Source organism: Laccaria bicolor, genomic scaffold (assembly GCF_000143565.1).
Source record: "Laccaria bicolor S238N-H82 LACBIscaffold_9 genomic scaffold, whole genome shotgun sequence".
Classification (NCBI taxonomy): Eukaryota; Fungi; Basidiomycota; class Agaricomycetes; order Agaricales; family Hydnangiaceae; genus Laccaria; species Laccaria bicolor.
In genome coordinates, this window is record NW_001889880.1 from 480,337 (window position 1) to 496,315 (window position 15,979).

Below are 15,979 nucleotides of genomic sequence, written 5' to 3' on the forward strand. Positions count from 1 at the left end.
AGATCTCCATGCGCTACAAATGCGACCCAGCAAAAGGGGGCTGCTCGACGGCGTTATCGGATGTGTAGGAAGACAATGAGCAAAGATCTCCCACACCACATCGAGAGGCAGTTGACGAAATGGAGATATAAGTGCTCGATGAGCCTCAATCTCATCACTCAAAGCGTGATGCTGGAAATATAAGACGCACGCAGTCGAGTTCAGCCGCTCGAAAGGTGGATAAAGGTGTGAGTAATTCTGTTAAAGGTTCCTGATATCAAGAATTTCTGCAGCCGAGGGGGAGTCGTTGGTGTGGAGATGGAGTGTCTTCCAACGAGTTTGTGGTTTAAATTTTATGCTGAGACAAAGCATACCCGCATTGCCAATTTGAATGGTTTTTGGGTCAATTCCCGGTCAGGACTCACTATATAGACCCAATTTTGATTATAAGCGGGTGAGTGAGTGAGGGTGATCGTGGATTCTAATTAGCAGTAAACATGATAAATGACGATGCAGTACGTAAATACGACGAGGGGGAAACATAAAAAAAGCGCAAAATTCAACGACTAATAACCGCCCGCTTTTTTCGTGTAGTTGTCCCTGTTATATTCCCCGTTCCCTCCTGACCTCCCATACGTCCGCACAGGCTGGCGGGGCTTGGCGTAGTTCAAAGAGAGCCTCGCACCATTGGGAGTTTCCACGCCCGCAATCTTGTTCAACGCCTCAGTAGCCACGGCGATGGACGAGAACTCGACAAAGCCCGTGGGTAAATGTTCGCCTGACATGTTGTCGCGCACTACCCGACATCACGTTCAGTACCAAAAACGGAGGAAGGAAGAAAGGGGGGTGCACGCACAGAAGAAAATACTCCTAATCTCAGACGCATACTCGCCAAACAACGCCCTCAATCCCTGTTCCTCGCCAACAAAACCGGAGAAGTAAAGCTTGTTAACGGGGGTGCCTGCACGTTCTGCACCGTAGTCGACGCGGAGGTCACGGCCGGCGAGGTGGAAGGGCTCTTCCAATCCCGACTCGACGGCTGCGACAGCGTCGTCGAGGGATTCAAACTCAATGTGTCCGAAGCCTTTTGAGCGACCGTCTGGGCCTGTGCCTATAGGGGGGTGGGTGAGTACGCAGTTGAGGGAGGGAGAGGAAAAGTGGGAAGGATAGGGTAGAAGCGGGGTAGGTAGAGCAAAGGAAAAAGAAAAAGCCGAAGAAATAGAGAACGAATACGCACTCAATCGAATATTCGAAATAGGCCCATACGGTGAAAACTTCTCTCGAACCTCTTCCTCAGAAACAAAGAACGGCAAATTGCCAATCCACACCGTCTTGGCGGGTGGGTTTCTGGGTGGTGCAGAGGCAGTTTCGTACCGCTGCACGCGGGTCGTCGACAGGGCTCTTGACGCACCCACTGCCACCGCGCCCAACCTCATTTGCAGAGGCATGCGCATGACGGTGCTGGCAGGTCGAACAACAACGGAACGGGCTGTGAGGAGCGCGAGGCGGGCTTGCATTCTGAGAGCGTTGGCGAACATTTTTTTGGGTTGAGTAGGAAGATGGAGGACGTGGAAGAAGGTGACACGAGTGAGTCTGGTGAAGAAGGACGCGGAAAAAAAAATGGTGTTGTAGGGAAGGTCATGTGATGTGTCGTTTTGGGAAGGTGGAACACACGCACGGACCTTGTGCGGCTTATCTTAGGGTCAAGTACGGTTCTTCGCCTTCTTCAGAGACTGAAGCCGTCTGTTTTATTCACTTTCTATGAGATTTGCAACCGCGCATGGGTTTGAAGGAATATCAAGCAAAAGGGCGAGAACCTCATCCAGTCTTCAAATGACGTTTGCCAACTCGACTCTGACGAGGGCAAATCGAAACCGCTGGATAAAAGTACACCTCGTTAAATTCCACCGAGAATCAAATCACCAATAATCAATCTATTGGGTTTTTCGGATGAAGGAAAGGACAGGCATAAGACCACTCATCAACTAAAGCTTGTATTCTCTGTGCCAACTTAAACCCGCCTTCTACTAAATTCAGCCCATGTAATCTCCTGAGCATCGGCAGAACCCCAGGCAACTGCAATAAAAATTCAAAACGGCTTTCTGCGACAAGATCATGGGGGAAACAAACCTCAAACGGTCTCGACTCGTAGTTTCCAACCATGCTCGTACATCGATATTCGATGACTGCTGATTCGATCCTCCCGAGCACGATGTCGAACGAAATTAATGCGATCTGTAATCTATTATCAGCCCCCTTGCTCCAATGGGATACGTATAAGTTGATACACACCTTATATGATGTTGCATCCTCATCAGTTCCAGCTCTGTGCGCGACAATCGCATCAGCATGTTCCTCCAATTCACAAAAATATCTGACAATCTCAAGGCCTTGCACTAATCAGTGTCTCAAATAAAAACAAAAATAAACCCTACCATATCTAGCCAACCCAGCCTCAATCCAAATACTGTCCTCCAAAAGCCCCGTAACCAGCGCGGGCACCACCGATTCACACAAAGTCATACTCTGCTGCAAAGCCGCAAATATCGCCGCATGCGAGCTCTTGAACATTTGCACGCTCCCCTGTACCGAGTTCCTCCTTATCGACGAGCAGCTCAGATACAGCACATACGCGAGCACCAAGGGCCCTGTGGGACAGGTGATATTCTGGAACGTCACTTGGCCCCACTCGGTTGGGTGCCGGAGTCGCGTGCTGATGGAGTGGAGGTATGTGAGGATTTGGGGGAGGGTTTTCAGGACTCTGGTGTTTCGAAGTTCAGTTTGACAGATTTAAACATTGATTGAGGAGTAGGAGACTGACGATGAATGGTCGTCTACCGCATCCTCGCCTGGATCAACTGTTTGCTTCACGCATGGCATATCAAACGCTCTTCGGAGGGCTTGGAGAACTCTGGCGTTTCGAGTTTGACATACATATGTAAACTAATCAAATTGAGGAGTGCGAGACTGACGATGAATGTTCGTCCACTGCATCAGGCTCGCCTGGATCAGCCGTTTGCTTAACGCGTGGCATGTCAAACGCTTTTCGGACCACCTCCGTGGAGATCGCGCGGAATAAGGGAGAGACTTGATGGAGTGTGGGTAGGACGTCCATGTCCCATGTCGTGTCCCCTGGAGAGACGCATACGGAGTGCACGCTGTCTGCGATAACGAATGTTATGATCCTGTCAAATAGCTCGTTAGGGAGGCGGGGGAGAGCGTTGGCGGCGGGAGAGGGCATGGCGGGGTCGATGGGGATGAGAGAGCTTGCCGATCTTGAAGGTAGTGAAGGCCGTAATGGTGCGGCTATAACGAAGACGGTGCTTGAGATAGCGATACAAGGTCACGTGTTTGATCATGGTGGTTGCTCCCGGCCCGGCGAGGCCGCTGGTCGATCACTTTCCTCTGCTCGAGCGGTCAAGGGAACCGTGACTCCAGTCAGAGTACTCTCTGCGTCACCATGTCACCAACCCCGTTCATCAAGTTGGAGGACGTCAAAAAGAGGAGTTCATTTTTTAACGGAAGTCTTATTATATCTTGTAAATTTGACAGATTGAAATCAAGTGCCTATCTTGTCTCCTGGCGCACCAACCCCATACGCGGGACGCGTCGCGTTCGGGCACTGCCATCTCAGCGATGCGTAATTTTTATTGGCGACGATTTACTGCATGAAGTTAAAAAATCAACAACTCCGTTTGTCATAACCTTCCAAAGCATTGCGCAGAGAAAATTGAGCCATTATTGTTTCGAGTACAGATATCAAATCACCGTAGTGAGCGCGTATACATGACAGATAATTACGCCGTTCACTAATAATCCGAGTCGTCTTCATCTGAATCACACTCGTCTTCGTCATCATTTTCCTCCTCCTCAGAGTCAGCCTCAGAGTCTTTGCTATCAACTTCGCCTTCCTTTAACAAACATCCTTTCACGGAGCATGGGACGATGCTGCTATTACCCGCTTTCCTCTTGGGATCATAGTAATCGACCTGCGACGGGTGAGTCGTGTGCGCGCTGACGGAACAAAAGCCATCAGGAGAGTTGTCGCTCTCAACCTCATGCCCACACAATTCATGATTGTAGTCCATCCTTCGCAATGCCTATAAATCTGATCCTTTTCTTCGTTGAATTCGTGCTCTATTTCACAGGACTTGTGAGAGTTCATGTTCTTTGTGAAAGTCTCGTGGCACCGAACGCAGTGGAGTTCCTTTTTGGAGTCGTCGATGAGCTTGGAGAGTAGTTTTTTCATAAGGCGCAGTTCGGTCTCGGATGAATTGTCGAGGGCGGATGATAGTGTCGTTACGACGGTGCGTGAATTTGACAGTAGAAGAAGCATTTGAATCTCTCCTTTGAGCACTTTGACCTCAGCGGTGGAAGACTTCATTGCGTTGAATGCCTGTAGAACATAAATTACTTCCTGGATGGAAGAATGCGCGAATGTAGAGTTTTACCTGTGGTGGGTGCGGTTATCCGTGGCCTGAAGAAAAACCGCGTTTCGACTTTTAAATAAATGGCGCGCCTTTGTTGGCGCGTGGTGAATACATGACTGTGACGTCACCCGCAACGGGAATTGTACAATGGCTTTGTATGAATGGCGACGCGCCCTTGTTGGTGCCCGTAAATTCAAGTAAGAATGCTCAGAAACTGAAAATACAAAGCTCACTCCTTTTTTGTGGTCACGCGTGCTGAACAGGTGATAGTTACGTCACGCGGCATCCTCGTCACGCCCAAGTTTGATTTTTCTTTTGTCAACGGTAAGTAACTGGTCTGAGCTGCTCTGGGGGTGTGTTCGCTGACATTGAAAAATCTAGCGCATGTACCATCCGTTTTCAACAATTGCGAGCACCCCGAACCAGCCCAAGCTTGTAAGGCGACAAGTTGAACGAACGAATTTGACTTCAGGGATGATTTGATGGGAATCTCTAAGAAACGCTCGTTTCAGTGTCTTGGCACACATCATCGCCAAAACTTGATCCATCGGCAAAACCGAACCGCCCACAGCTCTCCTCCACATGCTCCTAGGATTACGCAAGCAAGATGATTTCCGGTCCAAGCCCCCCTGTTTCCTCCCTTCACCCATTCTCTGAACTTTTACAGTTCCGCTTGCATTTTTCCGGACAGGCCAGTCAGGCGTATTCAAGAAGATAATAAGGTCTTCGAAAGACCATTCTTGCCTACGGTCCTGTGAAAGGCTCTCCCTCTTTCAAATACTCTCCGCCAGATCAACTTCCACTCTTTTAACAAAACCCCAATAACACCCATTTATCAACCCGACTAATACTCATGTCTTTTAAACCGCGTTTCACGAACCAGTCTTCGTCGTCGGCGACGAGCCTTCTCAGCACTGAAAGCCCCAGAAGAGCAGGGTCGCTAGCTCCGAGCATGAAGGCAAGTACCGGTGGATTCTTATTCCGCAGACGTCACTAATATCATGTTCTTGAAAGAGCTCTCTTGCAGAGAAGGTTGTTGGAATCTCACTCCTATCATGCCAGCTTATTTATTTTGCCGTCTAGTATTCATTGGCTCCTTCGCCCCAGTCATGGGGAACGCCATTGGATATACGTGATTCGGAGCCGGACGATGACCTACATAATCCAAACTCCCTTCGGGATAGACATTTCGATAGAGGAGGGGGAATTTTTACCACCCGGGGCCTTGCGAACCTTGGCTGTTTATTTATCTTGGTGGCTGGTTGCTTGATGCTCTTGTACGTCTCATTTTTCTTGGCAAACCTTCTCAATCGCTACAATGGACTCCTTCTTTGAAAATTTAGTGCTGGTAATGCCTCCATATATCGTGTCCAAGACTTTATGTCCCACTCACACTATTCCGAGCAGGGTATCCCGTCCTGTCACATTTCACGCAAACGAAACAAACGACTCAGGGTGGCTTTAACCTCGGTGGTATCAATGCAACAGGGCAAATACCCGACATGCTTGGCAACTACGGACTTGTCGACCGTGATACACCCAAGTCGGCGTACACGAAGCCATCTTACTTCAACCCGAAACAAGACATGGTATTGGTGTTTTCCGACGAATTCAACACCGATAACCGTACATTTTACCCTGGAGACGATCCTTATTGGGAAGCGGTAGATATCCATTATTGGGGCACAGTACGTCGTCTTAAACATGATGTTTGAAGGAATAAGAGCTGATGGTCACCCCCAGAATGATCTAGAGTGGTATGACCCCGGTCAGGGTGAGTCTTCTCCCGATTCGAGCCTTCGGTGCCTCTGACTGGCACCCTCAGCGGTGACTCGCGGCGGTGCATTGAGGCTGACGCTAGCTGCCGCCAATCCATTGGACAATCACAATATGTCATATAAGTCTGCAATGGTACGTTTGATTTCCGAGGTATTTACCAGGTCTTTCTTTGATGACAGATCCTCAGGTTCAGACATGGTGCGCTGGTTAATGTGCCATATTTTTGGGTCTAATCAGCTGTGTTCAGGAATAAATTCTGTTTCACCGGCGGACTTCTAGAAGGTTCGTTGTGTAACCTTTTTTTTTGCGTACCCTAACTCAACTATTTCTTCAGCGAACGTCACCTTGCCCGGGTCAGACACTATTGGGTAAGCCCTTTGAATTATGAGTATCCAAGTCCTCTTCAATTCGTTATCTCCCCGTTGCCAGAGGATTGTGGCCAGCTATGTGAGTCGATTTTTTCTTTCTAAAACTTGTGGAGAGGAAGCTCATGAACCGGCAAAAGCTGGTCGATGGGAAATCTCGGTGATTACATTTCATCGCTTTCTTTTTACACAGCAGTTTAATCTACGTCATTAAGGACGTGCTGGCTTTGGTGCTACTTTGGAAGGCTTGGTGAGTTTTGAGGAGCAAGTCAAATGAAATCGAGCGTGCTGATTACTCTTCAGTGGCCTTACAGCTATGATTCATGTGACGTCGGCACCTTGCCTAACCAGACATACCCTGGCGGAACCACTCCTCTGGCTGCAATTCAAAACGGCGATCCGACCTTCGATGGGCAACTAGTATGCATCTCCCTGTAGAATTCATTTATGGCTGATCAATCGTGTGCTCCAGTCACTTCTATCCGGCCAGCGATTGTGTGCGTACAAGTTGAACGTTTACTGATATTGGCTGAACAAGCTTGCATTTTAGCGGCATGCACTTGCAAGGGAGAATCCCACCCTGGGCCTGTGAGAGCGGATGGCACTTACGTCGGCAGAGCATCACCCGAAATTGATGTTTTCGAGGCCATCGTTGAAGACAACGTTGGAATGGTTCGCGATTATAACTTTTACACTTGACACCCTATTGACGCACATCAGGTATCACTGTCCGCGCAGTGGGCCCCGTATAACGTATGTTTTGCTTCATTGATTGAATCAACTTACACTGAAGGAATTCGTCAGGCCCAATATGAATGGAAAAACACCACTGCTAACTTGAGGATAACTGATCCAGGTACCGTTTTGAATCCGTACGTGGGAGGTGCGTCGTTTATCGCTTTTCCACAATTCGGATCCCTAATGTAAATTGAAGGTGCGGTCCAACAGACTACAAGCGGACTTGCACACGCCAACCCAAACTGCTACGAACTGAAGAAAGGTTGCTTTAGCGTCTACGGCTTTGAATATGCCCCTGGGTGTGCACTTTGTCAAGTTAACCATATTACTTCTGACGCCCGCTTTTTAGATTTGATAATGGATATATCACTTGGATTAATGATGCCAAAGTCTCGTGGACAATCATGTCGGCTGGCTTGGCCGGAGATACGCGGACGGAAATTGGTCCACGACCGGTATCCCAAGAACCAATGGTGAGAATCGATTCACTGATGCGGGTAGTTGACTCACAGGTGAACGGAATTACAGTACATCATCGCCAACCTTGGTATCTCCAAAAATTTTGGTTTCATCGACCTTGAGAACCTCCAGTTCCCTGCCACAATGAGCATAGACTACATCCGCGTTTATCAACCTGCAAACGCGATTAACGTTGGTTGTGATCCTGCCAATTTCCCGACTGCGAAATATATCGAGACGTGGGTGCCTTCCTTCTATCTCAAGGAGTCTTACCGTTGACTTGGAAATTTCAGATATGCGGAAGCATATTCCAACTTCAACCTGACAACATGGACCGGGGATTTTAAACAGCCGTGGCCCAAGAATAGTCGGGCAGGAGACTGTTAGGAGCTAGTTCAATCTTAATTATTCAATTATCTATTGTTTTGAACCGGTTCGTTTTTGGGGCTACATCATTAGCGTAGCTTTCGAATACCTGGCAAGATGTATTATCCTGTTGTATACCCTGTTCTGGCAACATAAGTATCCTATACTGTAAACATATTTGATCTCCACTTGATCTCCACTCACCAGAGGCTGGGACGCTCAAGTATAACCACATCAAAAAGTTTGACGAACTTCTACAATTATAAAGTAAAGCAGAGTAGGTCTCGTTCCGATTTGAAATTTTCTCTACTCTAAATACGCCCAAAAAACGTTTGTCGAAGGACCGTCAAATTCGCCTTGGCGGGTCAACAACTTCTGTCGGAGTTACGTAATGGAAAGGCGGTGACCCCCCCCTTTCATATTGATTTGTTCTGCTTTCCTCGAAAACCGCGACTGGCTCCTTCCAACATGGCTGGTGACGCGTCTCGGAAGACGTTGAGTGTACTCGACGCGTTGGATCAATCTTTTACATCGTCGGGGTCCCCAGACTCCTCTTTTATATTAAAAACCCCAGAAACACCCAATGGGAGCCAGAATGGCATTCAGTCGCAGCAAGCTAGCATCACGGATTACTTCGAACCGGGGTCAAGCTCGAAGAAAAACACAGCTGCAGAGCTCTTGAGAGTTGCGCAGGCGAGGGCGGCTGGAGTCGCATCTGCAGGTTGGTTTTTACACTTTGCTCCGCAGACACGTCGACAAACACGTTCCAGCAACGGTCGATGCGGGGTTCTTGGCGAGCTCTCTTGGACCGACACCGAAGAGGGGAGGTGCTGGGGGCTTTAGCTTGAATTATGATCAAGTTACGCCACTTCGCGTTATAGATGTTGGTGGGCCGGATCAAGAACAAAGGTGAGGGTTATCACAACATCCGTCGCCGTGATCTGAATTTGGAATGTAGATTGGCGGAATTTGTGACGAAATCGATTGATAACTTGAGTCATGGGCTCACTGTGAGGGACGCTATGAAGCAATTGGGTCTCAAGAAGTACGTCGCCAGATTTATTCCCGCATGGTCCGTGTTGCTCAACCACTCCTGAAAGTCAAAAAGATTTGCTTCCTGGGCTTGAAGTTCGGCTCTTGAGTCACCAAGCAATCGGAGTCGCATGGTAAAGATCTACATCTCATTGTCGTCTTGTTCTTTTCTTATTTCATACCGTGCAACAGGATGCTGCAAAAGGAGAAGGGTCAAGACAGAGGAGGTATCCTGGCGTAGGTTCTTTCACCATGACCCTTTAAACGCGTTACCTATCTTTTTGTCAGAGATGACATGGGTCTAGGTAAGCGGGAATTCGCTAAATATGAAGGGTTTATCTAACATCTCGCAGGAAAGACTGTCCAAATGATCGCCTGCATGGCGATGAACCTGCCTAAACTTGATGACGGTTGCCGAACAACTCTTATCGTAGTCCCTGCTGCTCTATTACAACAGGCAGGGGATGCTTAACTCCGTTTATCTGCCCACTCACGAATCGACTTTCTAGTGGAAAGATGAAATTGACACAAAGAGCAACGGTCTTTTCGATGTGCACATCCACCATGGGAAGGATAAATTGAAGGTACTCAACTTGCTCTTGTCCCCTCACAGTTTAATTGAAATTGCGCTCCTAGACGAAAGACCAAGTGAACTCAAAGGACGTATGTATCAACAGTCATTTTCCCTATCATGTTGGCCCCGTTTTGACCTTTATCCCAGGTTATTGTCACATCATATCAAACTTTGTGTCAGGATTTCAACGTACCTAAAGATCTTCCTCCTGAAGATGAGCCTGAATGGCTCGCAGAGCATGGGTGTGCTGCCTCCTCAGGTCTCTTTTATCTGGCTTAATTTATTGCCAGAGGTATCTTGGCGCGTGTGAAGTTCTACCGTGCTATCGCAGATGAGGCTCAATTCATTCGTAATCGGTGTTGTCGCTCCCCACCACCTTTCTTAGACCTACTAACGTCTTTCTTATCTAGGTCCACTCGATCGAGCATCAGCTTAGCCCACATCAAAGCGAAATATCGCTGGATGCTGACGGGTACTCCGGTCACCAATACTCTGTGGGTCTTGGATCTCGCTCACTATCCTCTTCTTCTTCAACTCCCCTCTTCATAGGGCCGATATCTACGGCCTGCTTCGCTTTGGCCGATTTAGACCTTGGAACGATTGGAATGACTTCAACGCGCATGTGGTATGCCCACTCATTATTGCCATGGTGACCTCTGAGCTAACCTGTGAACAGGCAAAAGTCCAGGTCGACGACGCCCCATTGGCAGGTACCTATCTCTTACTAGTCATTCATTCATGATCGCTCATTTTCTCCAGGTGCCCGAGCACAAGCCATTTTGAAGCCTCTCCTGCTTCGACGTACGAAGAATTCTTCGCTGGAAGGGAAACCCATTCTAGAGCTTCCTCCTAAAGAAATCGAGATGGTGCAACTCCAATTTTCACGGGAAGAAAGAGATGTGAGGTTCTTTAAACTTCTGATTCTTGTTTTCTGACAACCTTTGTTTTCAGGTCTATGATTGCTTCGAGAAGCGCACCAAGATTCGGCTGAATAAATTCATCCGGGAGAGAACTCTCCTCAAGAAGTAAGCATTGGTTCTGCCCAATCTTTTCAAAAGGTTCATCTAACATGAAATTCTCAGTCATGCAGCTGTTCTAGTGAGTGGGTGCATCGTCTTGCCTATCCAGTCTCTAATTCCCTTTGTAGGTCATGATCTTGCGTTTACGCCAGCTTTGCTGTCATCCACACCTGATTCTTGTCAGTGTGAATTTGCTAAATGATTTTACCCTTGATATTGACGCATGAGCTCAGTCTTTGACTGATGGATATGAAGACCCGACACTGCTTGTTGCAAGCGATGCCGAGAAGGAACTTGGGCGAGCCAAGAAGCTGATGGGCGCTGCTTGGGTTGCAGAGGTAGGCCCCATGTTGGGCTTCAAGAACATCGGGCTTACACATCAAACTCAGGTCAAGAAGCGATTCCTCTTGCGTGCAGCTGTTAGCGAATTACTTGACTTTTCGGACGAGGCTGATGCACCAGAGGCAAATTGTCCCGTCTGTAAAGATAGTGGGTGGCCCCTTTTTAGCTCTTATGACAATGTTTTTGATCTTCATTCTAGTGTACATTAACGACAGTGGACGTATTCTTGCTTGTGGCCATGAGATATGTTTCGGTACTATGTTACCCCTCATACATTCTGGGCCCCTTCCAATAATTGCTCCACAGATTGTTCCCTCGAGCTCAAGAATGCTCCAATTGCGCACGATGGTATCTTGTACGTTCGCCTATACCATTAAGGACCTAAATTACTCATCTCTCTGCCTCTAGCGGATATGGGAGCGAGAAAGAGAATCTCGCAGCCGAGAAAGAACACGAAAATGCAGCAGCAAAGGGCTACCGGCCTTGTGCGGTTCTTCTTCTTTCTTTCTGTCACCATTCTGAACTAGGTCTTCCAGGTCCCACTTGCAAGAAGATGAACGACCTTAGTGCGGACAAGATCTTCAAATCTGCTGCGTTTGAGCCGTCAGACGAGGAATTGAGCAATCATGCCAGGTCAAAACGTCAAGCGAAAAAGGGAAGGAGCAGCCGAGATGTCATTGTAAAGTCACAGTGTTCACCGTCGCCACTAAAATCTTTTGAGGATTTCCTGATGTCGGATTCCGATGATGATCTCCCTGACGTTGCCAATATGTTCGAGGATCGTCCCAAGAAGCGCCAGAAGAAAAACATGAAATCTGCACTAGAGGATGTAAGTGCTTTTTCGGTTCCAATATACCCCCACTCATCGCGCATGTAGGACGAGATGATCGACCTTACAATGAAAGACATCACTTCATCCAAGACGTCGGGGGTGAAGTCGGAACTCGATGACTCCGACGTCGAGATCTTCGACGGGACTACTTCGCTGGGCAAACGGACGAGAGAACCATCGCCCATGCCCCCTGGCAAGGGCAAGGGACGAGCCAGCTTTGGAAACGGAAAGAGTTCTGACCCTTCTGATGCTGTACTGGCTACTTGGCGACGGGGAGACGATGACATGGAGCCAAGCACGAAAATGTTGGCCTTGATCGATTACTTGAAAGAGTGGGAGTCCACCGGGGACAAGACTATCTGTTACTCGCAATGTGAGCATCCTTCCTTTCAATTACCGGGTTATTCGTAACGAATATGGTCTAGGGACTTCCATGTTGGATTTGATTGAAACCCTGTTTTCTCGTCATGGAATCCGAAGTCTGCGCTTTGACGGAAAGATGGATCGAACTTCGAGAGATGCTACCCTTGCCTCTTTCAAGCAGATTGGAGGACCCAAAGTCATTCTGATAAGGTGAAGTGTATTCCATGTTACATTGACCAAAATGTATCCTTACGGGAACCGTCGTCCAGCACTAAGTGCGGTAGTGTTGGGTAAGTCATATCATAACTTGAAGGAAGACACCCCTTCAACACCTTTCCAGTTTGAACTTGGTATCAGCAAATCGCATTGTCAAGTAAGGACATACTTCCATTCGTGTGGCGTGTTACTCAATTTGCGAACATTACAGCATGGATCTTTCTTGGAATTACGCCGCTGAGTCCCAGGCATACGACAGGTTCCAAGAGCTTTCATTGTCAATTGGAGAGGATGCTAATTATCGTTACATAGATGCCATCGAATTGGTCAAGAAAAGACTGTCCACGTCAAGCGTCTTGTTGTTGAGAACACTATTGAAGAACGGTTAGTATTCTGAGCTCACATGGCGACCTTGACTAAGCTACTTTCTTTTGCAGCATGTTGAAGTTGCAAGACGTGAAAGTTGGTACGTACTCAAGCCTACTCTCAGGCACCCGGGATTGTGACCCACAATTCTACTTTCAGGTCTCGCGGAAGCCGCTCTAGGCGAAGGGACCGGAGCCAAACTCCACAAACTGAGTGTCAAAGATATCAAATATGTTGGTCCAAGTTACTTTTACTGCCCCGGCTATCTCTAATTTTGTTGTAGCTCTTCGGCATGGGGCCTAAGCAGGGCAACAACGCTGGCAACAAGCCTCCTCAAGCTGACAGCGACGATGATTAGCAGCCCTCATTGCTGTCCTCCAGGACAGTTATTCCATTGCAGTCTTACATTATGCGACGATAATATGTATTTCTGACTATCTTATGGTGGACTAATGTCCACGGTCTTGATAATCAATATTCTTGTTTTCTTCTGGCAGGCTGTGCCAGTGCGGCGACCTATATGCGTCCTCGTGTTCTGCTAAGAGAAATACCAAGAGAAAGTCGTCCATCTAAATTGTCCCAGGTATGTTTTACATGAGTTACATGAAATGTGCGTGCGATTAACGTGAGGTAGATTACATATGTCCGTGTCCGAATCCAATGCTGGTTTGCGTAATGGTGTCATGATCTATCCATCAAGGAGTCAACCGCTGAGCTGCCGCACGAGGAGGATAAGGAATGACAAACATTACTTTGAAAGTTCCTCAAAGCAACAATGCAGCAATCCCTGCCATACCCGCAAGTGCCACGCCCTCACTGCTCAGAGCAAGTCGGAAGGCAGCATTACCATTAGGGAGTGGGGGTGCTCTGAATGTGGTCACTGGTGCAGGTGTCCTTGCATATGATGTTACAAGGGACGTGGGGGCTGTTGTTGTTGCTGAATTGGCGGGTGTGGTTGTGGAGGGTGTCGTGGATGTCGACGATATTGTTGGCACTGATGTGGTCGTACTGCACAGCGCATGAGCAAAGAAATTGCGGGGGAGGACACAAAACTCACATGCTAGTGACGTCCGTGGCAGTGGTGGCGTCTGGGAGAGTCGTTGAAGTTGTTGGGACGGGCAGGTTGGTGAGGCTGCCATCGGTACCGGTCGAGGTGCCATCCTGAGCAAAGGCACCCAATGCCAACATGAAAATTGTCATCAAGCATGTGCACCTCATGTTGGTGATTAACTGGAAAGTGGAGAACGAAGATGGAAAGAAGAGGTTTTGCTGGAGCTGGAATCACAAACCGCCAAGCTCTTATAACATACTGCGATCGAGAGGTGGTCGACCGCACACCACGGAGAGAGGGTCTTGACTCGTCATGACATACAAAAGACACAACCTGTTCTGGATTAACGCCTCGTTGTGGATGTTTGAGCTCCTCGCGCGCAACGCATGCACTGCCCTTTGCTTATCGGCGTACCGGTATGTCCTCCATATCTAATCATTGAAGGATGATACTGCAAGACACGCCGGCGTGAGGTTATATGGGCGCCAGATAGTGGCTTTGTTCCGTCTTGGGTCCTTCGAAGGAGTTGCCTGTGGGTGGCGCCAAGTAAGTGGTCTGGCGAGGAGGCTGTAAGGTTTGCGGGCGTTCTTTCATAAGAAGCTAGTTTGACAACTTGACTCAAAACATCCTAGACCTCAAGCATATCGGTTCTCCCGGCCCGCCAAGCAACTGCCCTGTCTTTATGTGTCTGGTCACCAGATGGCGAAGCTAGCCGCTGTCATGCTACCTTCTGTTGTACCTCCAAGATGACGCTGTATGATTGCAGAGTGTTGCGACGGCAGTGGTGCATTGCTGAGAAATCGAAGTTAGCATTATATTTCGCGAAGGGTATTCAAAACCTCTTTTCCACATCACGGCGTTCAATGCGCTTACATCTTAACGCCCAATGGTTGCAAAAAATGTCCATAATCATATCAGTGACACATTGCTAGAGGAAGAACAAAAGCGAAGACAGAAGGGCTGCCAGTACGTAGTTGCCGCCTTCCAAGCCTGTCATGGATAAAGCGCCAGAAGAAGGTTTGCTGCTCGTGGTAGCAGACGTGGAGGAACTTGAAGACGAGGTGCGTGAGCCCGTGGATGTAGTTGACAACGTGGATGAAGGTAATGGGCTCGTTGTTGTTGAAGTCGTCGGTAAGGTAGTTGGGACAACGGTAGGGGTGCCTGTACTGGTTGCACTGGTTGTGATGGTTGTGCTGGTAGGCAATGGAGTCGTTTGGCTCCCTGTGGTGGTCGGAAGAGTGTAAGAGCCACTGGTCTTAGTGCTACAATTGAGACTTTCAGTACTGGCTGGACGCAGTAAATATCGGGTAAACCTACTATGGCCCGCCGCTGGGTAGTACGTGACTACGAATGCTAAGCGTGGAACTTGTGGTGCTTTCTTGGGCAAGGGCACCAAGAACCGCTGCAGACAGCAATAAAAGGGGCGTCGATAATTTCATCTAGGCAACTGTAGGGTGAATTGGCGAGGGCCGCCTGCTACCCATGCCATGCATCTATCGCTTTAAATGAGAGTCAGAGAGCTATTAATAGGATAGAAGGTCATGCTAGAACCATGCTTCAATGTATTTTTACAGCAGAGTACACGTACCGCTCACAACTCGCATGATTGCGACAGATGGCGATTCTATGATTCCTATCCAAATTCCTCCGAGTCGGATCCAAGAGAGGCGCAGGACAGGCATAACTCTCTTGGGCTAGGTAAGCGTAATTCGAGTTCTCAAGATCATGTCAGAATTGTCAGAGTGCTATCTTGGTGCCGTCACTGACAATAATTGACAATGACATGAGAGTTGAGAGAGGACGCAATCAGGTGACAGGTCATGTGAAAGTCGCGTGCAACAAATATGGTCAAGCAGAAACAAACGCGCACGAAATCTCTAATCCCTTTCTATGATTTTATCGCAAGCAACGTAATAGTACGTTCAATCAGCATATTTTTGTTATGATACAAGAAAATATAAGCAACTACCAACGGAGTGGATTGGAGTTATAAAAGCAAGAAGATACGCAAAAGTGTTACCAAATACACAGCTTTACAGTTTCGCTGAACACATACGACCCCGCATTT

The 15,979-nt window shown here is 48.1% G+C and overlaps 6 protein-coding genes across 6 annotated transcripts; 2 read left to right on the forward strand and 4 right to left on the reverse strand.

Moving 5' to 3' along the window:
• Positions 1–545: 545 nt before the first annotated feature.
• On the reverse strand, positions 546–1,517 carry LACBIDRAFT_326041 (uncharacterized protein; the record flags this gene model as incomplete). Its single annotated transcript, XM_001879897.1, has 3 exons — positions 546–775; positions 836–1,090; positions 1,217–1,517. The coding sequence occupies 3 exons, from the start codon at positions 1,515–1,517 to the stop codon at positions 546–548; spliced, it is 786 nt and encodes a 261-aa protein (XP_001879932.1).
• Positions 1,518–1,899: 382 nt separating this feature from the next.
• Positions 1,900–3,220, reverse strand: LACBIDRAFT_293831 (uncharacterized protein; the record flags this gene model as incomplete). The annotated part of the gene is made up of 7 exons (XM_001879898.1): positions 1,900–2,055; positions 2,110–2,214; positions 2,272–2,375; positions 2,415–2,740; positions 2,801–2,890; positions 2,914–2,922; positions 2,952–3,220. 7 exons carry the CDS (start codon positions 3,218–3,220, stop codon positions 1,909–1,911), a joined length of 1,050 nt encoding a protein of 349 aa, XP_001879933.1. The 3' UTR covers positions 1,900–1,908.
• Positions 3,221–6,436: 3,216 nt separating this feature from the next.
• LACBIDRAFT_184365 (glycoside hydrolase family 16 protein) lies at positions 6,437–8,256 on the forward strand. Its single transcript, XM_001879646.1, has 14 exons — positions 6,437–6,470; positions 6,523–6,556; positions 6,618–6,635; positions 6,694–6,713; positions 6,769–6,803; positions 6,857–6,973; positions 7,026–7,050; positions 7,104–7,225; positions 7,274–7,306; positions 7,358–7,436; positions 7,488–7,590; positions 7,641–7,764; positions 7,820–7,989; positions 8,044–8,256. The coding sequence occupies exons 4-14, from the start codon at positions 6,701–6,703 to the stop codon at positions 8,135–8,137; spliced, it is 915 nt and encodes a 304-aa protein (XP_001879681.1). The 5' UTR covers positions 6,437–6,470; positions 6,523–6,556; positions 6,618–6,635; positions 6,694–6,700; the 3' UTR covers positions 8,138–8,256.
• Positions 8,257–8,584: 328 nt separating this feature from the next.
• CHR16204 (SNF2 family DNA-dependent ATPase) lies at positions 8,585–13,218 on the forward strand (the record flags this gene model as incomplete). The annotated part of the gene is made up of 33 exons (XM_001879647.1): positions 8,585–8,837; positions 8,887–9,025; positions 9,075–9,161; positions 9,217–9,282; positions 9,341–9,385; positions 9,437–9,453; positions 9,502–9,605; positions 9,658–9,732; positions 9,785–9,811; positions 9,870–9,964; positions 10,013–10,078; positions 10,133–10,216; positions 10,272–10,347; positions 10,399–10,432; positions 10,482–10,621; positions 10,674–10,747; positions 10,805–10,820; positions 10,870–10,920; positions 10,975–11,079; positions 11,131–11,230; positions 11,283–11,336; positions 11,390–11,438; positions 11,492–11,568; positions 11,620–11,912; positions 11,961–12,288; positions 12,341–12,488; positions 12,548–12,568; positions 12,619–12,651; positions 12,706–12,753; positions 12,807–12,878; positions 12,932–12,960; positions 13,020–13,093; positions 13,144–13,218. 33 exons carry the CDS (start codon positions 8,585–8,587, stop codon positions 13,216–13,218), a joined length of 2,955 nt encoding a protein of 984 aa, XP_001879682.1.
• A 277-nt stretch (positions 13,219–13,495) lies between these two features.
• On the reverse strand, positions 13,496–14,078 carry MISSP13.7 (ectomycorrhiza-regulated small secreted protein; the record flags this gene model as incomplete). The annotated part of the gene is made up of 3 exons (XM_001879899.1): positions 13,496–13,548; positions 13,678–13,868; positions 13,918–14,078. 3 exons carry the CDS (start codon positions 14,076–14,078, stop codon positions 13,496–13,498), a joined length of 405 nt encoding a protein of 134 aa, XP_001879934.1.
• Positions 14,079–14,839: 761 nt separating this feature from the next.
• LACBIDRAFT_318802 (uncharacterized protein) lies at positions 14,840–15,350 on the reverse strand (the record flags this gene model as incomplete). Its single annotated transcript, XM_001879900.1, has 2 exons — positions 14,840–15,173; positions 15,229–15,350. The coding sequence occupies 2 exons, from the start codon at positions 15,348–15,350 to the stop codon at positions 14,840–14,842; spliced, it is 456 nt and encodes a 151-aa protein (XP_001879935.1).
• Positions 15,351–15,979: the final 629 nt, after the last annotated feature.